The following is a 27,439-nucleotide window of genomic DNA, read 5'->3' as shown; positions in this document are numbered from 1 at the left end:
CAAGTACAAGTTTGAGCATATTTAGCATAATAATTCAACAGAAAATTTAAAAACGTATACAAAAAGTTCTTTTTATCTTGTAATTATTTTAAATGCATAACCAAATCGCGAAATGGGGTGCGATTATACCAATGCTATTTTCAAAACTTTTTGTACTTACCAAATTAATTTTATAGCGCCACATTTTGCACAATAATAAAGCACAAAATTTTAATATTAAAAAGTTTCTTATAATTTTCTTCCAATACGTTACAGATACCAAGTATCGATGTGACAGCCCTAGTTGTCGAGCCGTAGTATTGCGGTAATTAGCGGATATCGGTACAACGTTAGTTTTCTAATATCGGATGTTGTCGGACGAATACTTCTTATGTCTTCCTGTATTAGGGCGTCTTTAATTTTTGCCAATTGATGGGAAAATCTATAATACCTACTTCTTTTTATTGTTCCAAGTTTTTGACGGAATCATGGTAGTAGTTTTTTGCTAGTGTATGAGTACTGATAAGGATCTCCTAGTGAGGAATGGTGGAGGTAGGATGTTTTTTAAATTTAGATGAAATGTGAGAATGTAGCTATTATCTATTCTTGGGTAATTGACAGTGGTGAAGTGATAAATAGTGCACACTAAACTTTGTCAGTAAGTTAAACTTATTTGTTTTCGAAGAATACAATTTTCTGATTATGCTTGTTAGTTTTTTTTTAAATTCAATAAAATCGTGCCTAAACCAAGCCATAATTATAGTTAAGGTATGTTATGGGCGATTCGACAAAAATAGTGTACATTTTTTCAGTCATACTTATTTGTTTTCGTTGAATTAAGAATACGTATTACAGATGGTGTTGGTTAGTTTTTTTTAAAATTCATAAACAGCCTACATGCCCAACGTAGGTCAAAATGGAGGTTTTATGGTATTTTCAAAGCATTAGCCTGAACATTCCTTTTACGTTGTGGATAATCTATGTATATAATTTTGAAGCCTTATTATCCTTTATATATATTTTTTTTGAACATTTGATGACTGCATAAAGTATTTTTATTACATAAAATAGTATTCTTTTAAACCTCTCGATCTAATGTTTTAGAATATAGTCATATTTCAGTACATCCATGTGTAGTGGTGTTAAGATTTTTTAGATGCATTCATTTTTAAACGCATTTACAAAACCATTAGTAAAATTAATGTTAACATTATATAGTGAAATATTTACGATAAAAAATTATATTTTATAATCTCTGTGATCCCAAATTTGACAAGAATTAGGCATTTTATTATTCAAAAAATGGGCACGATTAACACATTTGAAGATAATTCTAAAGATACTGATTATAAGCTATGTGTTTGACCATTAAAATGTGATAATTAGTTCTACGAATAATGATTGTTTTAGAATAATTATATTTTTTATAAGTATAGTAAGGTAGTATTTTTTTGAAATACGCCATTTCTATTGGCAATTCCCAGTGGTATAGCTACAAAATACGGCCGTAGCCATAAATTGACAAACGATGAATGAAGTAGGGAGTAAGATCATGTTAACGCGCGTGTTTGAGTGTTTGAACATGTACCTAACCGAAAAAAAAACATTTTTTTGAAAATGTTATATTATATACTTCACCAGTGACCGATCGAGTAGGTACAGTACCACACCCACAATGATCTAATCGTTTTTCCCAAAGAACAGATTAATAAATAGAAATGTAAAAGCCATCGCCATGGACCAAAGTTCTCAAGCTGGGTAGTTGATGGCATAACCACCATAAAACCCAAGTAAAAAAAAGTGTAGATTGTTCCTAAAGATTGAGAGCACGTTACATTAACGTGACAAATTGAAATACACGTTATTAACTATTGAAAATAGCATATTTTAACACGTGTTAAAAAGTATGCTATTTTAAAAAAAGTTTATCTTATATTTTTCAAGATTTGTCAAAATATTTAGGCTCTTATACCACGCCCAATAGGGTAAGCCAGTTCCCATTGCTTTTGTGGTTTTCCCTCTTGCTTTTGGCTTCCATGTTTCGACGCCGTTAACACTTGGGCATCGTAACTGCGACAGCCTCCGTTTTATAATAATACTAGCAGGCATAATGCGCACGCATCGACGCAAATCGAGTACTTCCGTTTCCCACGCTGCTTTTATTATGAGTGATGGATGAGAGATACGCGGCCAATATGACATAATGTATATTTAATGCAGCCGCAGGCGAGATTTTGCGATGGAAGCTTGGAAGTTGGCGATTTTCACGCTTCCTGGAAGTATTCAACATGAACGAAAACGATGGCATGCATATGGGATGGATTATACCTAAGTATTATAATATATTATAACTAGATGAAAGTTTCCGTTACACCGGGTATGTTTAAAGTGTGCGCAGCGGCGCCCTGGCGAGCCACGATCAATTATCGGGGGCGCCGTAAGCTGTAAGATAATACTTCCAAACAATCTTAATCCAATGGTGGATTCATATACGTTTTTTAGGTGTACATAATATCATTTAAACTGCTCTTCCCTTAACGCAAGTCAGATATTATGACTTAATATCCGAACGGCCAATCACCGATCAACACCTTTTGGGCAAGCTAAAATCTGTTAAATGTCTGAAGTGAAAAATGTTCAGAACGTACGTTTTTGGAGGACCGTGGTGCCACTGCGTTATTGAGACAACGATAATTTCTGTAAGGATAATGGTTATTGAAATATTACCTTAAAACCGTTTTTGGTCGCCATTTTACCAAGATGGCGTCGTTTGCTTAAAGATGCTATGGTGGCAATATCAGGTTAAACAAATAGAGTTTTACCAGTGTGGAATTCTGATGTATGACCCTAAACACACGAAGTTTAATTTTATTTACTTTAAAATTCCCGCGTTTTCTGGACAAAATTCAAAAATATACTGTGCGTTATTTGCAGCCGGGTCGCAAGATTGCTACCTGTAAGGGAGACCGTTTAAGTGTTTAGGATAATATGATGTTCGAGGAAAGGCCGAGAGTATCTAATTATCTACTTAATCTGCACAGAACGTAAATTCAAATTTAAACGAATATAATCAATTAAATTTGCTACGGTATTAACAATGCTCTGCAGTCTACTTCATAGTGATGTATTATGTAACCGTGTTTAAAATTGTGTACCCAGTGTAACTTCCTTGTTTTCAATAACAAAAACAGAAATCACGTGGTATCTAAATGCAGTTTTTGTATACATCAAATCTACCCTCTATAAGAAATCTCGCTCAAAATCGTTTCTGTGTTTTTATTAAGTTGATCTTAAGTCATTAGTATACAATAGGTACTATGTTATATTATAATCGAAATTAAATTGAAACAGAAATCCTTTTCTTACTTAACAACGATTACAGCGTTTTCCCTCGTATCTATTCAATGCGATATCCACGTAGGTATTTGCTTAATTTATGGCCATCTTTGTTTTACTGGTAACTTTGATTGCTTTACAGCTTGCCGCTTTGTCCCATAAATAGTTAACAGAAAGTTCTTTACGCTCGCGATGCGATTGTCTTCCTTCCTTCCTACTATATCCGAGGAAGAAAATTGGTGAGAAATTACATTCAGCTATGTTATTGTGCGTGAAACTGGCGCTTCCACAACTTTTACTTAGTACAGATCCATTTATAAACTGTATGTATTTTAATTTGTATCTAATTGCCAATGACATTATTAATGGACGACGCACTCAATACAGTAGCTAGCAAGTAAATTCGCGCATTAGCATGAATAGGTAGACGTCACGCAATTTCCATTATGCGATATCACGCATCGGGAATTTATAGCAATATGACCTTTATTGTAATGGCGTTAGATTAGTGTTTCTAATGTCAATGTTCATTTGAGCGAACCCGTTCGAACCGAACCATTCGGCAGACCCAACAAAAAGCATCAGGAATTTATAGCAATATCACCTTTATTGTAATGGCGTTAGAACAGATTATGCCGTTCGGCAGACCCGACAATAAATTGAGTGTCATTTTCTTTTCCAGATGATTCGTCCATATTAATGTCATTGCTAATTGCGTACTAAAATAATAACTAGGCGGGGAAAGCTATCATGAATCGTATAGTTTTAAAAGTTCTCAACTTTTGGCATGAATGACCGTTTGTCAGTAGCGAAGGGTGGAGGTAGGCTGTGAATATGCGCCGTAAATAGTGCACGTTAAACATTGTTATTCATACGTATTTGTTTTTATTGAACCAAGACTACCATTTACAGAATGTGTTGGTTAGTTTTGAAAAATCAATTATATCCTGCCTAAGCCAAACCATAATAGTTTTGGTATATTTTCGGCGATGTGACAAAATTGTGCACACTTTTTCATTCATTTGTTATTGTAGGATTAAGAATACATATTACACATATTGTTGGTTCATGTTTTTAAGCCTAACCAAACTATAATAGATACAAAATATTATTCTATCTATAAAATATCCAAAGTTATGTATGATTTAATGGCATAATTTTAAATATTTTATTGATAGACGAGTGTTTTTTGACTATTATCTATTATGGCTTGGTTTTGGAGGGTTTAATTGAATTTTAACAACTAACCAACGTAAATTGTAGTCTTATTTCAATGAAAATAAATACTTATGACTAACAAAGCTTAGTGTGCACTATTTATGCTGGATCTTAACAGCCTACATCCACCCTTCGCCACTGCCGTTTGTACATTATTTAAAGCTCTACAAGTAGGTATTAGTCTATTAGTATTATAAAAGGTTAAGTATTTGGCTTAATAGTTATTGGAAAAATGACATCATTAACAAAAAAACTTAATTCCGCCTTATGGACCCCCAGAGAAAGAGAGCAGAAGGAAATTGATATCGTCGAAATGTGATCTTGGCCCCGAATGTTTAGTATTTATTGGACATATTAAAAGACGAGCCTGTCAATCATCCAGTAGTCCAAATAAGAGAATGGCTCCCGACAATATGTCAGACGCATTCTGCATTTTTTTGAACATATTATTTAGACACACTTGTAGTAGTAATAATTGTCAACTGTATTTTTAGCATGAATTTAGTTTAACAAGGCCAGTTTATACAAATTTTACTCTATAAATAGGCACCTTATTAATATAAAAAAAAATCATTTGGCTTGAGAATTATTGGAAAAATGACAAGTCATTTTCAAACATTGTTAACTCCGCCTGAAAGTTGAAAACAAAATGTGTTAACTCCAATATAACCAGTTACAAGAATGATGTAATTTATCACGTGATCTAAGTATCCTCAGTTCATGTAGGTATATGATATTTCAACAGGTGGTTTAAAAGTATGCCCTACCAATTTGACGGTTTTCTAATAATTTTACATGTCATATTTTTGTGATTAAAACGTTTTGAATGATCTATCTCTCAATTACAAGATGGCCACAGAGGAAGACTTGCAGGAGGAGACCAACATCTAAACTCGATATTTGACTGTTCTACAAAACAATATAAAATTGTAATGTGTTATCCTACGTCCTATAGCCATATTAGAAAAGTGATTCCAAGTAATGTTTCTTCGCATATTTTTATGCATATTCCTGATAGCAATAATTATTGGTAGGTATCTTCTTCTCTTTCTCGTCGTAATCCATGATTACTGCGGAACCCTGGATCAGCCTTTCCAACTTTTTGTATGCTCTGCAAGCCTTGTGATAGATAAGTTGAGAAAATATCAGGAAATAAAAAGAATCTAGACGTTTCTCATCGTCAAATATAATTAATTAGTCTGAAAGATTTATCTCGTTAATTCAACTACGATTAACAATATTACTTTATCGTTAATAGGTCATCGTCGTGGACGAGTCTTATTTACGAATCTAATGTGTCATTTTAGCATGTGGTTTTAGGTTTTCAAATTTACTCGTCTGCACTTGAGAGGGTTAAAATTAATTTAAAATTTGAATTTCGCGCGTCGATATAATAAATAAATAAAATATAAAGCTGGCCGAACACGGACAATGTTGTTGCGAGTTGCGTCACGCGGATTCCAACATTTAACTCGCGAACGAAAATGTTTAACTGGAAGAATGTGTCATACTACCACTATAACAATAAATGGGTGATATAGTAGAAGGTGTAAGCCTTTGAGGTGTCAACAGCGTATATAAAAATAATTACAAGATAAAAAGAACTTTTTATATAACACGTTTTTTAATTTTCTGTTGAATCATATTAACTTGACAATTCTATGTATTAATAATTTAGGACAAATAAGGCAGTTGACAAATATTTTTTTGCTATTTTGCAACAAACAAAAATATAGAATACTGAAATGTCACTTTGATTTCCATAGTAACGCACGTATATATTAATAATTTAGTTGCTAGGACCACCCCGTAGCAACCAATAATAGTGGATTGGATTACGGATTTCTTCCGAAATAACTTTTCATACAAAACAGAATTAACTGAAAATGAATTCAATTCTACTTAAAGATGGCTAAAAGTATTTAAAAGAATGCATTGGCATCGTGTTGTGATATATTCTAAAAGTTTCAAATGTCAACATGGTAAAAACATGGTCAACATGGTGGTGAAAAACGTGGTAAAATGCTAACATACGTGAAAGGATACGCAAGAAATACAATAATATGTATATTTGTCCAGTAAGCCTTGAGGAATGAGGAGCTTTCGTCAATCCGTCCGCTACTCGTATAAAGCTAAGAACATACGGTATCTATGGCGCGCGTTACCTTGGTGTACTAAATTCAAAATAATTGAATTTTTTATCGATTTTTTTGTGATTATGATTTTAGAAAATTATCTCCGAAATTGAAGGTAGTGTTAGTGTAAGCAAAGCATATTTTATTGAATTTTAATAGATAAATACATATTGGAGATATATTATGATATATCTAAGAAACACATAACAGTGGGAAGTGCATATTATTACCTTCTGGGTATAATTGTAACACAATTAAGATTGTCGACTGTGGAGAAATGTTGGATAAACAAAGAAAATTGGTAAAGAATGTTACTTTCAACATTAATTATGACTGTATGTATCATGATATGCATGAAAATTTGTTACCTACCTAAATGCAACGAGCATGAAATGTTTGCAATATTTAAGGACACTGAATGAGCTTTTGTCTTTTTGGCATTTAATGGCCTGTCCTCAAAGAATTTCGGCTCTCTAGGTAGAAGGGAAGGGGTCTGTATTAGAAATTTTGAAGGAAGTTATTGAGATTAATTGATTAATTAATGAGATTAATTGTTTCTCGAAAAAACAAAATGGCGGGTCGCGTTCTGGTTTGAAGTATGTTGCTTTGTTTGCATACTCTACGTACGCGTTTCTCGGTGTTTTACGTGATAATTGATTATACATCATAAATATAATGGACTCGACTGGCTACTTTAAATTCGTATTCATAACTAAATTTTATATTCAAATGTCTGTTTTGATACGGCAATTAGTATTCAAGGCTTGTAGAAGTGTGAAGTTCTTTTCATATGAACCTGCAATTACGAAGTCACTTGTAACTAACTTCATAGTACATCATGTGATCTTTTTTAGGCTCCATCTCTATAGAAGAAGGTTCTTTCTTGCAACATCTTTGCTTGCTCCCATTTAGTCATATAAACCAACACTGTCAGCAAAGTCTTGGTCTATGGCGTTTTTTTTCCGCATTTCGATTTTATTCATCTGTTCTGTGGATGTATAATGATTATTCCAAATAGTTTCATAGTGATATTGTCTCTGTGATGGTAATAAATAATTCAATATTGTACTTCGGACAGACTTTGAATTTGTGTGCATGGACCAATCCCTTGTTACTTCAACTGGAATGTCCAGTCGTAGTTATACTAACATATCGGCGATGCGTAAAGGAATGCTTTATCAAGATGTTTTTGCCTATCCTGGCGGACACGTGGAATTCCGCGTGAGTCAAGATGGCACGTGGGCGGTCGGCGTATGCTTTATTGTTTATTGTACCATCTTTTGAATCGACCCCGGTCAATATATTATTTATCATTCGTTTTTGCAAACCAAGCCATGATTTAATTTTGGTCGTGCGAATTAGGCCCGTTTCAGACGGGACACCGGTGTCGCGCTTGATGTAATATAGGAAGCCTTTGTATTCGAATAAAGGGGCCTTTGTATTATGTTTCTGAACGCCCCAGATCTAATGAGTCAACTCGTGTCCGGTACACTTTTCTGTCGGCCGCTACATTCTCAAGCCGCCGATACACTTGTTTCTATTACCGCAGCCAGTTTTATGTTCTAATTTATGCGTTGACTCATTGGCTCTGGGGCGTTTATAAACATAATAAAAATGCCCCTTTATTCGAATACAAAGGCCTCCTATATTATATCGAGCGCGACACCGGTGTCCCGTCTGAAACGGGCCTTATCATAATATGATATTATGCATATTATGCACGTAAATATTAATCGGTTCAGTCCAAACCTAACCATTGCCTCATTTTTGTCTCCCGTTATAGTATTTTAATGTCATGGTATTTAAGAACTAGGCGACAACCCCCATGCACGAAAAAGTATATAAATTCTTGTTAATTATTAGGAACTTTATAGCATTTGTACACGTGCATGGATTTACTGGCACCAATACCTAGTCTGTAAATTACAATATTGCGAATATTGCGATAATAACTGTTTACACGTAATAATACTGACTGTCGCCAATCTCATTATTCAAGCGTAAGCGAGACGCGTTGTTGTCATCGTATGGTGCTGTTTGCTAGGTTGTGAACATTGGTAAACGCCAAAAAGCATTGCACGGTGCAGTTCGTATTTTTTTCGCAGGTTCGCCACCATAGTTCTACTGCGCATGCGTAATGCAAGTTCCAACTATCGCGTGCAAATTCAGAAGCTTAACCTTTCTTGATTCATGCATGCAATCTTGCAACTTGCACAATAATACGTTCTTTTTATGACCACGAGAATACGTACTGTCAGCAGTAAATTCATGCACGCGTAAACGGGGTATTATACTAGCATCTATAATTTAGTATCACGTATACGTGCCTCAGGTACAATAACACAAAAATGATTTCCTGTAAGTACCCTTATAACGTTTGTTCTTAGTCAGTGTAATCACATCCTCATTTAATTTACCACTGCCAAATATCAGAATATCTGTAACCTTCCAATAAATATTCTTTACGCTTTGCAAAATGTTCCCCATTCTATTAAGGAACCACCACAATATAGGTATAATTTGCACGTAAAATTTAATTAAAAACTATTTTTCAGTGCGTAATGCGAATGCCAGTTATGTTGCGCTATTTTAATTTGTTTTGATCGTGTATCACCAACTTAATAATATTTTTAAAATTGGAACGCTCACAAGACCCGTGTGCATTTCAGGCTTCATTTGTTATTGTCCGGCAACTTCATCTTGGCTACGTGGCAATTCTGTGAACTACAATCCCCAATCGAACTTCCGGTTTCAAATTAGGAACGCCCTCAAATTATTCATTACATTTTTGACACTTCGTATTGGACGCATCTATCAATTTACGTAATTTGAAGCTTTTTATATTCAAAAGATGTCTAAAACAATACGAAATGATGTTCGTAATATTATCAGTAAACTTTTGATTTATTGCGAAGAAGAAAAATAGTCGTATTTAAAAGGCGAGCTTATACAATACTTTAAACAAGCCCATTATACGGGTTCCTGTCATGTCAGGTATGTCAAAATTCAGTGTTGCGATCCTAGAAATATTTCCCCAAATCCTGGAAATTATGTTTGTATATTATAAAGTTATGTGAATCGTAATCTATTTTATTAATATTTTTAGACGTATAATAATTAAGTATAAATGATCATTGGTTAATTAATGAATTATCCTTGTATTTTTAAACCGATAAGTAGGTACATATTGTTTTAAAATTTATGTAAGGTGGATATAATTTAATTTATAGAAAATTATTTTCACAGTATGTGTTTCTACAACAATTTGACTAAAAATACGATATAAAGACATCATTTGTAAATTCTAAAACATGTGATTGGGTCATCAATATAATATTGAATATGTTATATCTTTCATTTCTACTTATTTAGTCATAATTTGTGTTCTAGTTATTTCATTAAAAAATTCCTGCACCAATACTATCAGTTAAGGGGGGACATGTCAAAAGTATCAAAATTGAGTTTTTATTGTATTTTCAAACCATGATCCTGGACACTAATTAAACGTTGTAGATGATCTATTTATATAATTTTGAAGCCTTATTATTCCTCATATTTATTTTAAACATGTGATGACTTTATAAAGTATTTTTGTTACATAAAATAGTATTCTTTTAAACCTCTCGCTCTAATGTTTTAGAATATAGTCATATTTCGGTACATAACTGTGCAGTGGTGTTAAGATTTTTTACATTTATTAATTTTTAAACGCATTTATAAAACTATCAGTATAATTTATATCGACATTATTATATTGAAATATTTACGATAAAAAATTATATTGGTAATCTCTGTGATCCCAAATTTGACAAGAATTAGCCATTTTATTATTCAAAAATCGGCAAGATTAACACATTTGAAGATAATTCCAAAGGTACTCACTATAAGCTATGTTTTTGACCATTTAAGTGTGATAAACATCTTATGAATAATGATTGCTTTATATTAATTATTGACCTAAGAATAAGGTAGTGTTTTTTTGAAATACGCCATTTCTTTTGTCATTCCCCAGTGGTTAAGCTACAACATACGGCCGTAGCCATAAATTGACAAACTATAATTAAAGTAGGGAGTAAAATGATAATAACGCGCGTGTTTGAACATGTACCGTTTAAAAAAAAAATAAAAAAAATGTCGGTTAGGTACATGTTCAAACACGCGCGTCAATATCATTTTACTTCCTACTTCAATTATAGTTTGTCAATTTATGGCTACGGCCGTATGTTGTAGCTTAACTACTGGGAAATGACAAAAGAAATGGCGTATTTCAAAAAAACACTACCTTATTCTTAGGTCAATAATTATTATAAAGCAATCATTATTCATAGGATGTTTATCACACTTGAATGGTCAAAGACATAGCTTATAATAAGTATCTTTAGAATCATTTTCAAATGTGTTAATCTTGCCCAACACCATTGCACAGTTATGTACCGAAATATGACTATATTCTAAAACATTAGAGCGAGAGGTTTAAAAGAATACTATTTTATGTAACAAAAATACTATATAAAGTCATCAAATATTTAAAATAAATATGAGGGATAATAAGGCTTCAAAATTATATAAATAGATTATCTACAACGTTTAAGGAGTGTCCAGGATCATGGTTTGAAAATACAATAAAAACTCAATTTTGACCTACGACGAGCACGTGGGCCGTTAATGTGGGTTCAATGATACATTTCCTTCCAAATTCAATAATTACGCTACCTAATATAATAGTAATAATTAAGAGTTGAAATTATTTGAAAAAAAAAATCTATTGATATTTATTGAACAATAATTAGACTTAAAATGTACTTAAAATGTACTTAAAATGTACTAAAACAAAAATGTATTAAGAAAATGTACTAACACCTTATTTCGCGGATATGTTTTCTCAAAAAATGACAACACTGAGAAATATTCTAAATGCGACAAGGGCGACTTCCTGTTCTCGCCTAATTAATGTTGTCGGACAGTAGTTATAAAATTATGTAAAATTGCAAATGACAGTAGGTATGCAAGTAAACAGCAAAATCGTCATTGAGTATTTTAATACAAAAAGTGCGCATGAATAAGATAAGTGGCTCGATCTATTTAATTTTTAACATTTCATTTTATTTTCAAGATTGGTTGTCGGGCATTTCTCAATCCCTATTCAAGGGTTATTCGTGCAAGATTACCACAGCGTCATTATTATTATGTAGTTATTTGAATATCTCATAGTTGACGATATATAACTGGATTTACGCTGTATCAAAATGGATATCGCCTGAATGTCTTTTCATTCCTCTCATCAGGTCCAGAAGATGTCGCTTACTCGGTCAGTCAAAAGTCAGATAATATCACAAAATACCTTTTATAGTCAATACATGACATACGTGGGTCAATGAAACTGCATTTCAAAGCAAAATAAGAGCTAGTTTTGGTCGACATTATAGCGTAGTAGGTATGGGTGGGTATAGATATACTATTATAGCTAAATTGGTTATAGCCCGTTGCCCCCGTATTCACAGGGGCCACGAATTAAAATCACCAACACCATTGGTCAACATTCATCATGTTCACTTCATCTAATACCGCCTGTACACGTGCATGGAGAGTCAGCTCTTTTACGTGTAAATAGTTATTGTCATGACAGTTTAAAATAAGCACAATTGCCGACAGTAATTCCATGCATGTGTACAGGCGCTATTAAGCTTCTAAAATGTTGAATTTATTTGATTTCGATTATTAGTAATGGATTATGACGTGTAATGGCACCCACGTTAGCCTGGCGCGTAGAGTCGTAGGTCGCGATTTCGAATCCGCTGCTGTTTAAAGAAATATCACGATATTTTTTCATTATGTATCTGATTCAGTGCAAGGGCCCAATAGACTGCGCGAATAATCATCGTATAATTAAAAAATGTATTAATTCAACCTTCGCATTGTGGAGGTCCACATTCTCCGATTTATAATTTTTATTGCGCCCCGATGTCTCTGCGAGGTTAAATCTGTCCATAGTTATTATTTCTGAGTTCCCTGGTTATTATACTAGTAATTGAATAAAATCCTGACTGCTATATTGCTGTCTTGACAAACCAAAGCCAAAATCGTGACAAATGGAAACCCTTATTTGTCTAAATTAATTTAGTATTATTTTTTTGTTATTAAGGGGGGACATGCTCGTCGAAGGTCAAAATTGAGTTTTTATTGTATTTTCAAACCATGATCCTGGACACCCCTTAAACGTTGTAGATAATCTATTTATATAATTTTGAAGCCTTATTATCCTTTATAGTTATTTTAAACATTTGATGACTGCATACAGTATTTTTGTTACATAAAATAGTATTCTTTTAAACCTCTCGCTCTAATGTTTTAGAATATAGTCATATTTCGGTACATAACTGTGCAGTGGTGTTAAGATTTTTTACGTTTATTAATTTTTAAACGCATTTATGAAACCATTAGTATAATTTATTACGAGATAATTTTTGTAAAATATTCACGATAAAAAAATATATTGATAATCTCTGTGATCCCAAATTTGACAAGAATTAGGCATTTTATTATTCAAAAAATCGGCAAGATTAACACATTTGAATATGATTTTTAAGATACTTATTATAAGCTATGTCTTTGACTATTCAAGTGTGATAAACATCTTATGAATAATGATTGCTTTATAATAATTATTGACCTAAGAATAAGGTAGTGTTTTTTTGAAATACGCCATTTCTTTTGTCATTCCCTAGTGGTTAAGCTACAACATACGGCCGTAGCCATAAATTGACAAACTATAATTAAAGTAGGGAGTAAAATTATGTTAACGCGCGTGTTTGAACATGTACCTAACCGATTTTTTTTTTATTTTTTTTTAAAAGGTACAGCCCAAAGACATTTTGGTTAATTTATAATTATTATGTCTTGCTAAATGTGCATTTTTTTTTTTAAATATTTCTCGACCGAATATAATATCTAGAAACAAGAGAGAATCAACAGATGGAATTTGAATTATTTGTTATTATAATTTCTCAAGAATTCTAGCTCACAATCTCTATTATACCTATAACTAAATACCACTGCAATATATGTGTTAATATTCTTCGTCGGTATCTTTTTGCCAAGTAGATACTGGACACTTAATATATGAAAATCGCTAGCATTTACCATACGATTACTGCCGATGTCCCGTGTTCGTATGCACATTCGATCATTTAGCCTGGATCGCAGTTCAGCATGTCATGTCAGCATTAAACAGTATTTTAAATTATCACAAGAGTGACCAGTGTCGGATAGATAGGACGGCAGTGGCTTGCAGTCTATTTTTATCACCACGTATACACTTTATTATATTATTATACTGTCGTATGGATAGAAATAAGTGTTAACTTTTTGTCAATTATTTATTTAAAATAAACATATTTGTACATATACGTTCAAATAAAGATGTCAAAGAAATATCTCCTGGACGCGTTCTGAAACAAATTTATAGGAAATCTCAGAAGAATTCCAGATAGTGGATCCATATTCAAGAATACTACCCACCAGTGGCGAAGGGTGGAGGTAGGCTATTATGATCTGACATAAGTATTGCACACTGAACTTTGTCAGTCAAATGTATTTGTTTTCATTGAATTTCATAGTGTTTGTTTTTAAAATTCAATTAAACCCTGCGTAATCCATGCCATAGTAGATAATATCAAAACAAATTAATTTATCTATTCATAATTTAACAAAAAAAACTAACCAGAACCATCAGTAATATGTATTCTTAATTAAATGAAAACAAATAAGTATGACTGAAAAACTGTCTACTATTTTTGTCGGATCGCCCATGGCATACATAAACTATTATGGTTTGGTTATGGAGGATTTAATTGAATTTTAAAAACTAACAAACACTATCTACACATTGTAGTCTTAGTTCAACGAAAATAAAAATACGTTTGAATGAAGTTATCTATACCCTATTAATGTCGGATCTTAACAGCCTACCTCTACCCTTCGCCACTCGTACATAACTAACCTTCCATTTTTCTTTTTTGTATTTTTTTATTTATCAATCGCACTATAATTTTGGTCCGCGTACCTACTGCACAAAGAAGACGGTTTAAAATTCGACATTTTATGTTTCCCTAAAACTTACCCCAGCACGTCCCTGTGGCTGCGTTTCGCTTAGAGACCGTACGTCTTCAACGTTCACTTTACAAGTCTTTATATGAACCTTAGCATGTTTTAAGATGTCATGTTTTAAACGTCCAAGCTCCAGGCGAGCTATGGAATGTGGAACGAGGATATCGAATTCTATTGAATGGCCATCGCGGCTGATAGATTTCCGCGTCGTGAGCTAAGCGATCTGGAATCGATTCCTCTAATAAGATAATGCAATAAATGTTACAATACTTACACCAAAGAAAGCGGCCCTCGTATTCCAGTGCGCTGGCCTTTCATCCGGGGGCTCTGGATCCAATTCCCGGTGAGGTCACAATATATTCTTATTATAGTAGGTTCTAAACAGGATGAGAGAAATATAGATATTTTTGAGTTTTGAGAAGAATCTTTGGGGCTATTCAAGAACAATATAGGGGCGAAAAGATCGTGTGGCATATGAAAATGCATAGACTGCACTGGATCGGCCACGTGTATAGAATACAAGCAAGGCGGGTTATTTACGCAACCCCCGAGGGCAAGAGAAGTCCCGGACAGCCGAAATTCAGATGGCTGGACTGCGCCACAGGAGATTTAAAAATGCTCGGTCAAAGCAACTGGAGAGTGTCGGCGCTAGATCGTTCAGGATTGAGGAAGTTTTTGAAGGAGGCCAAGACCCGCCAAGGGTTGTGCCATAAATGATGACGATACTAGGTTCTAATTTTAGACAGCCGTATTATAGCTTTTATAATATATTGGATATTAATATACTTATTCTAGGTTTCTGCGAGTAGTTATAAAAATGCTTTACGCAAGGTGTTAATAATTAATCATTACCTGGTACAGCTCTTGAGTTATCGAAGTATGTGAGTGTCGACGGGACGAAAGGCAGAGCGATTTTGTACGGCCAGGTGCTATCGTGCGTAAAATGCCGCTCTAAGCATACCGCACCCACTTATTGATCCGACAGAGATATGGTTTTGACACGGTTATAAGCCGATATACCCCTTTTATATTATTATATAACGCATTGTTTGTGTCTGACATCAAATCAAGTGTTCAACTAATGTGTGCGCCAGCTTATTTTTTCTTGCCAAATCGAACATTTTTGTTGTGTACGCATCTAGCTTGAAAACTACGCATCTGGCACATGGCGTTAAATCTAACGTTTTTGTTACAACAACATAAAACTTTAAAACTACCTTACAAAATAGGTTTATGGCTTTAAATCAAGCGTTTTATAGATATAGCGAATAGCTGAAAATCTAGCTTCCAAAGTACGCATCTGGCACATGACGTTAAATCTGGTGTATTTCAACTCAGTAAATAATTTAAAATCTAGCTTGCGAAATATTCACCTGAGAGATTGTGTTGAATCTATAGTTTTTTGACATAACAAACAGCTTAAAATATGCATTTTGTACATGACGTTAAATCTAGCATTTTTCGATACAGTTTAACATCCAGCTTGCGAAATATACATCTGGCATATGGTATCAAATCCAGCGTTTTTAGAAACAGCGAACGGTTTAAAAGTTGTCATAAATAATCTTGTATATTACATACGCCAGAGTTGTGTGCTCAATTGAAATTTTCCAGTGCAGTCCGTGGCCTTCGATCGAAAGGACCCCCCCGCAACGAGTCGAACTGATATTTTACGATTGGACTTCGTTAATTTTCACGCTGTATCTGCCACGGGCTGAATTACGGGGCGCCCGTCTCTCGTAACGCATTACATGCGAATCACAGTGATGATCGCTAAAAGCGGCCTCTAAGATATTCACAAATTTAGAGAAATGATTAATATTTGAAGATACGGACGAGATTATTGCGTAGGACTGTTTTTACTCACCTTACGAAGGCATGAGTGGAGTCGATGTGTGGAGGAAAACTGCTATTTTAAAAGTGTTTTTTTTCAATATTTTCCACACCCGGTATGTTATTTATATTATGTTTATTTACTAATCAAACTATGCCATATTCATTGGTACCTAATAATTAGAAACCCTTTAATCTATCGTGGATGGACTTGTCTATAAATAAATTGATCCATTTTCTTAGTAAATAAAATTTAGCTTTAATTATTTCAATCACAACAAAAGTGAAATTTGGTGCGGCCACCAGACGATTCCATAGAACTAATATATTTATTTATATCAAATTTTATTTTAGGTATGGTCCCAATATTGAAGCTTGATTTGATATGAATAAAAAGGATGTCAAGTTATACACATTTATATTTTTATAAAAATCGGTGTTTTTTTTTTAAAATAAATATAAAAAATATGAAAACGATGAATTAGTCAAAAATCTAAACGTCAAAAAAATAAAAACTTAATAAACTAAATTTTAATGATAAATATGACCATAAAATATAATGTAATAATAAGATGTGACCCTGCAACGAATTCACATTTTATTACATTTTTTTACATTTTTAAGTATATCTTTGAATTAAAAAAAAATCTTTTTAATGTTTTCAGATACATATTTATTAATTAATACAGTTGAAATTGTAAATTATCAAAAAAAAATCTCAAATTGCAAGGTTCGTATTTTTCCGCTAGGTTCTCTGTTGGCATATAGGATCCCCCTTAATTGGCATAAAAAAGAAGCGTAGTTCAGTCGTGGCATACGGCTCCTGAGTTTTAATATCTCGTGATATACTAGCACTATTTATTCTTGGCATTCTACAACCTAGGCGACGTGATTTATTTTGAAATGGCCTTAAAACTGTAGTTTCGAGCTCGACGCGGTTGTCATTAATTTTGGAATGGCCATGAAAACGTCGCGTTGTCGATAGTTTGGCAAGTGCTTGCGCTTGTCGCGCGATACGTGTGGACGACTCAATGAGATCACGTGAACCTGGAATACCGGAAAGTCAAATTTCGCCATCTAAACTAAAACCAAACCAACAAAATTACCTATGTATGTATAAGACGAAATCATAGAAAAAAATCGGAGTGAGATTCGAAGTAGTCACGTCTTTCACTATCCAGGTGAGTGCTAGATCCGTTGGCGATTCATGCAAATTTATTCAAATAAATACGTTATCCGAGGTTTTTCAAATTCTACCAACGGACGGTCAAAGACAACCAATTTTGTTATTCCCTACGTCAAGTCTGTTTAAAGGGGGAAAGGTTCAGCACTGGCTGTAATGTCAGAAAAGAAGAAGAAAGCCTATGAAATAATAACTCAGGCTTGCGAACTCTTAAACTTGCCCTTGTTTCAATGATTTCACTATGTGTGTCTACCTACAAAACAATATGGCGAGCGAATTGATTGGTAGATAAACAGCCGACGGCACTATTGTATAAAATGTGTCGATGATAAATTGAAATGCTAGAAGTGGAACAGATTCGTTGTGTTGAAACATGCTTAAAACAATTTCTCGCAAAGTTAGCTCAGACACTTTGGTTTATTTAAAACAGTGCGCACGCGAGCACATCAATTATTGGACTCACTCCGCCTCTGGTCAGTCGTACATCCACAGCGCAAATAATTTTAGAATAGTATTTATTCATAGATCGATAAGTCACGGTACAGTGGGTATGCGGTGAGTGTACCATCGTTGTCAGGGATTGCAATCTTGGACAGAATTTTCAATCCAGGAATTAGAGAAATTCATATATTGTAACTGAGATTATACGAGAGATGACCATAATATCCACTCTAATTCTTTGGCTGCATCGAAACACATGTCCCAGCCGTGTAGATGTTAATTTTGAAAATAGAATCGGTTTAATCCACCCCATTTCATGGTATACATATATTTATTTAATTATGTCGGTACTGTGATGCCAAACGGTTATCACTGCTATTTACACAATTATTTTACAGGAGAGCAAAAACAAAGATTTGAAATCAGTCTGACAAGTTGGTTTATAAGGTACATATTTTGAAGGATTTTATATCAAAATAAGTGGAATTAGCATCCCAACACAAAACTTTACTTTTGTTAAGATTGAAGTTTTATTGTTATCTTGCATTTTAAGCAGATATATCTTTTTGCCATATGAACTTTTTTCACACATGTTCAGATGCAGATATATTTTATTAACATGACGTGACCGATACAGTTGCAGTTCTAATATTTTACCACATCAAAGAATGTACAATTTATGGAAGATAACTTAAATGGTGAAAAAACCAAAAAAAAAGTTATAACCGTCTGCCATCACAGTACCGATGTATTAAAAAAACATTATTATTTCGTGAATCATAAGATAATACTTATATTAAACCAACGTAAAAAATATTGCAAATACAGAACGTAAACTGTTGAAATTTCTCCATAATTGCGAGTCAATTGTAAACACAAATGTTTTACCGAGTATAAATTTCACTCTATATTGTTATACAATCTATATTCAAATTAAAGGTAGGTATTATGTATGTATAATTTTAAAAAGGTGTTATAATCAAGTACATCTGATGTACCACAACATGGCTTTATTCTCAATTTCAAACAAATGTGCTTACAATAATAATTCCTTTCATTCGTATTAATATATTTTATATGATCATTAAAAACGTTGATTTTTAGTATGATCAAAGATATGACACAGTAATGACATGTATATATTTCCCACAACGTTTATATATAGTTTAAATTGAGCGCCCAAAGATAGTCAAAATTCTTTTTTTTTTACCGTGACATGGTATGGTATGTGGGCTCTTATATAATTTAAATTGCATATTTAGTGACAACTGGGACCACAAATGGTGAATATAACAAACACGATCAAATATGACCAAGGTGTAATTATTATAACAAATGTACATTACTATCGTACATTATTTTGTTGATGATCATTGATCACAATTATTTTATCCAAAGATGTTGTAAATCTCTTATACAGATAGAGCCTGAGTAAATGCAATTGAAGCAAAAAAGGATCACCGGTCGTTGTATGAAGTTAGCTACAAGTGACTTTGCACTGAATGCAAGCTCACTTGAAAAGAACTTCACGCTCCCACTATGACATTTATTTGCCAATTTGCAAGGTGTATAAAAAGACAATCCAGCACGATGAGTGGATTATCAGCCAGTAATAATACATATCGGCATTATTATTTAGTTGAAAAATTACCGTTTATGCACTCAAGTAAGTAAGCAGTAATCACAATAGACATTAACATGGTCGCCATATTACGTGAATGATAAAATCGGAATGCCAACTAATCGAGGTTCATATTAATTGTGGAGTTTACCAACGTAACCATGCGTTTGCTAAATAATTTTAAATGTCATAACAGAAATAACGTATAAGTTCCTTATATTTATAGTCCAAATTCTATGCATTTATCAGATAATTACAATTATAAAAAGTCTGCCCCTGTATTGTTTACGTATTTTTCTGGCGCCAAAGGCAGGGCCGTATCTAGAATCTAGATGTATCACGTTTCTTAACCGGTTTTATTTGGTAATAAAATAATATTTATTTTTTCTATTGTTTCAGCTTGAGAGACGCAACTGACATGGCGTTACCAGAGCTGGTGCCCAGAGGTAGGAAAAGCCCTGAATTTATCTGTAATCATGACGTCTTTACTGTTTATAATGCTACCCGAAAAAGATTTAAAAGATAGATTTCACAATAATTAGAACGGTTTCACACGGATGATTCACGTATCCGATACAGCTGTGACGAATACCGAGTTAATTTAAAAAGAAATTTAGCCTTTTACACGGGAGATACTCGTGTGACACTAGCACGATACAACGTCTTCATAAAGAATTCGAGTCCCCTACAACAGACATGTCCAACACGCAGTGGCGAAGGGTGGATATAGGCTGTGGAGATCCGACATAAATAGTGCAAACTAAACTTTGTCAGTCATATTTATACATATTTGTTTTCATTGAACTCAGAATACAAATTGCAGATGGTATTGGTTAGTTTTTACTAGATAGTAGATAAAAAAATATTCTTCTGTCTTTAAAATATTTAAAATACGCCATCAAATCGTTCCTACATATACCAACAATACTGTAATTGTACTGATAACGTTTAGTGTGTACTATTTATGTCGAATCTCCACAGCCTATGTCCACCCTTCGCCACTGCCAACACGTCGATCGAGGAATGCATTTTGGTCGATCGCACTAAAGACCGATAGGAATTGAGGCCTGAACATGTTAAAAGCGTATACATTCAGTTGTAGTATACTTACATAAATAAGATTTCATTGACATTTTGAAGAGGAAGCATTAACTATTCCTATTTTTATTTCCTTTACCAGCTACGTGAAAGTCGTTTTCAAAATAGCAATTAATAGTCGTACACTCACGATCTGCCACAGGAGTAAGAGAAACAGAAGATGTGCCTCAATGCGCTTTAAGCTGAGCCGCGGTTTACCCTTGCCATCGAGCAGTAGGCTCTTTGCACGGTGGGAGAATAATGCAACGAGTGACCAAAAGATTACCAAAATTTATAATTTTCACAACTAATGGAAAATTGTGTATTTCTTTTTTTAAACATAATAAATGCTACTACTGTGTTACTAATATGGGAAGTTTGGTGAGTGTCTGCTTTTCGTGTACGTTGAGTACCTAATGCATTATAAACACCAAGTAAATTTCATACCTCGACACTCCGCGTCCTGTGGACTTCCTGCTTTATAGATATATATATAGTTATAATTCTAATGTTAAACCACAGAGCATTGAGACTATATTAAGCCTCTTACTTTTTATCTTGTTTAGATTCGGCCCTCGGAATCGCAGCAATGTCGTTAATGCCCGAAACCCCTAAAAAGGCTTCCAAAGACATGGAAGTCGACGATGATGAGGTGGCCGCTAAGAAACGACGAATGGCGTCCAGAAACCAGCCGGCCGTAGGCAGAGGAAAACACCAAAGACCGCCTGCGACTGAGCCGAGATCTAAAACAAATACACCGAAGAGAAATGAGAAGAAAAAAGCGAGGGTCTTTCCAGAAAATGACGACTGGGCATAGAGATATCCAATATATTAATATTATTATTTGTTTGAAACGGATGACACAGGTTTCAACATTGCAAAATATGGTTCCATGACAAAATAGAACAGTGAAAAAACAGAACATGACAAAACAGAACATGAAAAAACTGAACAGTGACAAAACAGAACAACGATAAATATAACTATGACCTTTCAGGAAAAATATAAATTTAATATTGAAATTGTCCTATCTCTATTATATTGATAGATTTTTAATAGCACAGATTTTCAATACGCCATAATAAATGAAATTATATACCTAATTTTTGCATTTCTAATCGCTAGAAAGCCTCAAATAAACGGGACTTTGCCGGCAAGCTTAGGATATCTCATCTTAATCAATATAATTATGTTCAAAATGATTGGGTGACTAGGTACAACGAAATAATGACCTAACCTAAATAGATTCCACAAAAATTAATGTTTCATTTTTCCCCTGGTTGTTCTGTTTTGTCACTGCTCTGTTTTGTCATGTTCTGTTTTATCATTTTCTGTTTTGTCATGGTCTGTTTTGTCATGTTCTGTTTTGTCATTTTCTGTTTTGTCATGTTCTGTTTTGTCCGGTTACCCAAAATATGTATGTAAGACTTTTTAGTTTATCAGTATAGTTAACGAAATAATATGACTGCAAACCAATTTCAACTTACAAACTGTCGGGTTGTGTCGGAATGGTAATAGACACGACTGAATAAACTTGCAGTTGTCGATCACCTCCAAAACGACGACGACATCGACCGACTTCATTTTATCTACAAATCAACTTTGAATGCAAAATGCGATATTATGGATTGTTTATCCCGAACATTTTTAATGAACTGTTTTTTTAAATAATACTTACCTATCTTATGTAGTCAATATTTCTACGTATACCTACCATACAAACGTGTCTATTTAGGTACCTACCTACATTGAGGCCCATAAGGACTGCCTTTGTTTGTAATTATCTCAGTATTTTCCTTTTTAATGATAAATACGTATTTTATGTTTTTTTAATAAAAAAATGTGTTGTGAATTTAAATATGTATACATAGAGACATTGGGTAGACTGGGGCTGTTCGGATCACCTTCAGTATAAAGAGAATTAATATCTAAAACATTGACATTGAACTGTTTATGGTAATGACGGGTATTCCTTTATTGAAACATTTATAGTTCGTTAAAATTGGCTATTCATATAATTAAAAACATTTATGACTAAGCAACAGAATAATTTACGTTTAATTTTAATATTAACTCGTAATTGCCTAAATCATCGCCGATGTCCACAAAAAGAAGAAGAAATGTCCTTGCATTATGTATCAAAATATAACATATTGTAATTCTTTTTTGGTTAGCGATTTGTACAAATAAAATATTTATTAATAATCATGGTTTTGTCGACATGTTCCTAGACATCCTTTACAAAGTGCTTAAATCTATGAGGAATTTAATGCAGGACCATTCCATAGCCTTACATTGCAATTTGTAGCTAATGATTATTACAAAATTTCAAAATCATCAACATTGACTAGTTAACAATTTTCGAATAGCCCACCACCCAAATAGCCCCGGTATATCCTCTTTATTCGTTAGAATTATTTTTGTTTCTCTAAGTCGGTTGTATCTGACCGAGTATTGGACCTATAACTATGTGGTATATCTTTTTAAATTTGTTCATAATTGTAATAGATATCATTAATTTTAATATCAATTATTAATTGGTAGTGAGGATAAGTATACGTTATTACTTGTCATTGTTTTATTTAGTCTTAGAACATATTTGTATAGGTATTCATCATATGAATATTTAAAATTTATTTTTATCACTTTTGAGTTAGGTACTTCCATAAACTTTTATTCAGAGGTTTCCATAAAAACTGTCGGATTGTAAATTGTGTATTTGCCTGGACATACATAATATCAGTACCTCAGAGCCAGTGTATCCCTATTCGATATATTGCCTCTAAAATTTCTGGGCCAATTAACATTTTGATAATATTCATAACAGAAACCCGAAAGTATTAAAAATATAAAGCCTAAATTATGCACTTTACAGCTCCTTGCAGTGAAGTGCTCTTTTTGGACTTTATGTAAATTGGCTCTCTGGTACAGAATTATTACATAATTATAATTTCTAAAAGCGAAGAAGAGTGACCTAAAAGACATACTAATTATATAAAAATCATATTTTGTTATTAGTCACATAGCGCTCACGATGGCCGAGTGGCTAACGTGTCGACTTATAATGTCGTGGGTCCCAGGTTCGAATAATGGGTCTGGCAAATACACATTGTTTTTCAATGTTTCAATGTGTGTTTGGAGTTGGAGTATGGACCCAATAGATTGAACAAGTGGCTAACTTGCATTGTGTGTGTTTCCTAAGCTGTGTTTCCTAATTTCTAACCAAATTTTACTAGCGGATGGAGCTGAGTCTGGACCAAAGCATGATAAAAATATACTTAAAAAAATTACAAATGTCAAAAAAATAATAAGTTCAGGTAACTGATTTTGCTACTAATAATCTCATACGTATTTTATTTCTAAATGCCAAATTTATTCTATCAAATAATTCATGAACAAGCATACACAATAAAAAAATATTAATTTGAATGTATATAACTACATACATACCTACATACGAAAATAAATATCTACCTTTTCACAATAGTTTTTTATTTCGGCTTTTAATGCCATATACCGTGTGTTCGCCTATTATCCAATCCCTCTCCCTAAAATATGTAGAGTGATTGGAGAATTATTAGCCAAAGTAAAGGCCAGTGACGTCCCGTGGGGGTAGGCAGATTGAGCGTTGCTTGGGAGCGGCAGTTACTCGAAGGGCGGCAAATCGAGGAGAATCATATGGTATAAGTATATAGAAATAGCTAAGTAAGCTGAGTACCTACTTAATAACCAAGATAATCTTTCCTTTAAAAAAATCAGCTCATTGGTTGGAAACAAAATGTATTAACTAACATAAAAGGTTTAACAGGACTGTATTTTTTTTGTCGGGTTCGCGATGTCTAGTTTACTTCCGTTGCTCTTCGATGTCCTTGGTGACCAGAAACGACACGAGCACGGATGACAAAAAATATTGTATAAAAAATAGGGCGGCATTATGGCCCTGCGCAGGGGCGGCATTTTGTCTAGGGACGTCACTGGTAAAGGCATGCGGCGAATACTCCATACTCTAATTCTAATAAAACGGAAGACTTCAACTAATTTCTACATTTTACGAATACAACACATACACACAATTACACACGTCTTACAAAGAAAAACCACGCGCACATTGTCAAAACCTGACGCTATATGTATAAAAGCCTAACATGTTTTGTATAGATATTCAGATTCAGCAGCTCTTTTGAGTCCAACAAAGCCAAAAAATACGACTTTGACACCGAATTATATCGTTTGTCCTGGGTTTTGAGACATTTGGTCCATGGGGAGCCTCTGCTTTAAAGACTGTGACTGAGATCGGTTGTATGTTTACTGATAAAATAGGTGAGTGCCGTTCAACTGAGTACGTGGGACAGTAAATATGAAACTAATAAAAGTGTGCATTATTTCTGTCAGATCTTGACAGCCTACCACTGATAATATTATAATTTTGTCTAGGCAAGGCTATATTGCTTGTATAATTAGTGTTCAATAAAAACAAATAAGTATGACTAACAGAGTTTAGTGTGCACTATTTATGCCAAATCTCCACGGCCTACTTCCACCCTTCGCCACAGCACCCTCGTGTGCGCGCCTGGATGAATTGATTATAATTTTATAATGACTATTTAATTATGTATAGGTATATCATAAATATTATTCTACTGTGGAAACGTATGATAAACACATATTTATGCGTCAATGACGTTGAGCTACTTTACAAGCTGTTTGTTGGCGAATTTAAAAGCGGGCGATTCAGCTACTGCGCAGACGCAGTGTGCCCACACGCCGGCGTGTAGCGTGTAAAGTTGACCGGCTTTCAACTTTTCTCGGTAGATTGTTTACAATCGGCTTGTTAGCTTGTTCGATGATGACACTGGGTGACTTTACAGACAGATTGTAAATTCGCCAACGAGCAGCTCGTAAAGTAGCTCAATGTCATTGACGCTTTAGAAATACGTCTAGTGTAAGCTTTGTACATACAAATATTTCATGCTAGGCCATTGGCAATATGCAAATCGAGCGGTAAGTTTTCAAAAACTCCGCCACTGGTATTAATGCATTTATTTTATTAAAAAAATAATTAAAATAAATGACATAACTGCAATACTATTATTATTGTACTCCAGTATTCGAGCAGTGATCTAATTATTGTTAGTTAGTATCCGACACTTTGTCGGCCAACATTATTATTATATAACCAAATGCCGTTTGAAAAATGTAACGTTTGTTTTTTGTTAATTTTAAACTGCATTAGATAATTAATTATACAATCGAGCTAAAAAGTGCTGTTTAGACATCCCTAAATAAAAAATATAGAGAGTGAAATATTTATCTATCGTCAACGTCGTCTTAACATCAGTTATGGATCCTGTAGAAAGTCGGAGAGTATTTGGAAGAGGACGCACGAGCAACACGCAGAGAACGGTAGGTGGATTGCATGATTTTGTTTTTACCATTGTTTATCTTCTGATTTGGTTGGGATGGCGTGCGTCTCGACATCAAGAAAGCTACTACATTTACAATGACTGAAGCAACATCTACAGGGAGTAGGGAATCCAATCCCGAGCCACATTTTTGATCCCGGGATTTCGGGATTACAATTTGACGATCCCGGGATTGGCATTTTTTCGATAGTTAATATTAAATTTTTATATATATAAAAAACATTGATAAAATTGGTCAAAAATTAATAAATAAATAATTTATACTATTTAAGACATTTATTGTTAAAATTGTGCATGTTGTTCAATCTTGGAAATACATAGGTGTAATGGAGTTAATAATATTGTGAGAGTAAAACAGTTCTATTTATTTATGAAAAGAAGATAACAAATACAAATACAAGTTCAATTAAAATAAAAAATAACATATTGTGTTGGCAATAAATACAAGCTAACATGAAGTGTTAGTTTTTTCTGATGTTGTTACGATTGTGTAAGACAGCAAAAAATTGTTATTTATTATCCGGTGATTCCCCCTGTGATCAGTGGGTCTCCAGAATAGCATTTTCTGGTAGAAACGTCTAACTAAATGTTTCTTGATTCATTTATTCTATTTCTCAAATTCATATCACGAAAGTGCGAAATATTGTTTTTTCCCCAATCTTTCTCATTTTTATTAATTTATGTGAAAAAATAAAATGAATTGGTAACACATGGGTAATAAATCAAACTTCATTCAAACTCAGTTTATTTCTAATGTAGTTTATATGTTAATAAAAGTATTTTTTCGTTTTTATTTTATTTTCCATAAAAATTGATAAAAAAATCAATTCCGAAAGTTTCGGGATTATGTTTATCAATCCCGGGATTCATAGGTATTGAAAATAGTTCGGGATCCCGGGAATGGAATCCCTAGCAGGGAGTAATGACGCAAAAGATGTGTAGATATCGTCTCATTAACATATTATTATTAGCAGTTGTCATTTATCCTATATACGAGTATAACATACATTTCTACGTTTTATTTACTTCAAATCTCGATATTCAATCGAATTGAAATCTCGAATCTCGTGTCAAATTTATTTTAAGA

At 33.5% G+C, this 27,439-nt stretch overlaps 1 protein-coding gene across 2 annotated transcripts in view; it reads left to right on the top strand.

Moving 5' to 3' along the window:
* Positions 1–24,409, top strand: part of LOC147070196 (poly(A)-specific ribonuclease PARN-like) — a 68,147-nt gene extending 43,738 nt beyond the window's left edge. The window contains exons 12-13 of one of the 2 annotated variants that reach the window (XM_085949634.1): positions 20,252–20,298; positions 21,496–24,409. In XM_085949634.1, coding sequence (XP_085805760.1) covers positions 20,252–20,298; positions 21,496–21,746 — 298 coding nt within the window. In that variant the 3' untranslated portion in view covers positions 21,747–24,409. The remainder of the gene's footprint in view (positions 1–20,251; positions 20,299–21,495) is intronic. The other variant, XM_085949635.1, reaches the window with a different exon arrangement.
* Positions 24,410–27,439: the final 3,030 nt, after the last annotated feature.

Source organism: Rhyacophila brunnea, unplaced genomic scaffold (assembly GCF_057557595.1).
Source record: "Rhyacophila brunnea isolate RB1 unplaced genomic scaffold, BYU_Rbru_1.0 scaffold_22, whole genome shotgun sequence".
In the NCBI taxonomy this organism is placed as follows: Eukaryota; Metazoa; Arthropoda; class Insecta; order Trichoptera; family Rhyacophilidae; genus Rhyacophila; species Rhyacophila brunnea.
Note: the sequence above shows the minus strand (reverse complement) of the source record. Positions and strands in the feature narration are given on the sequence as shown.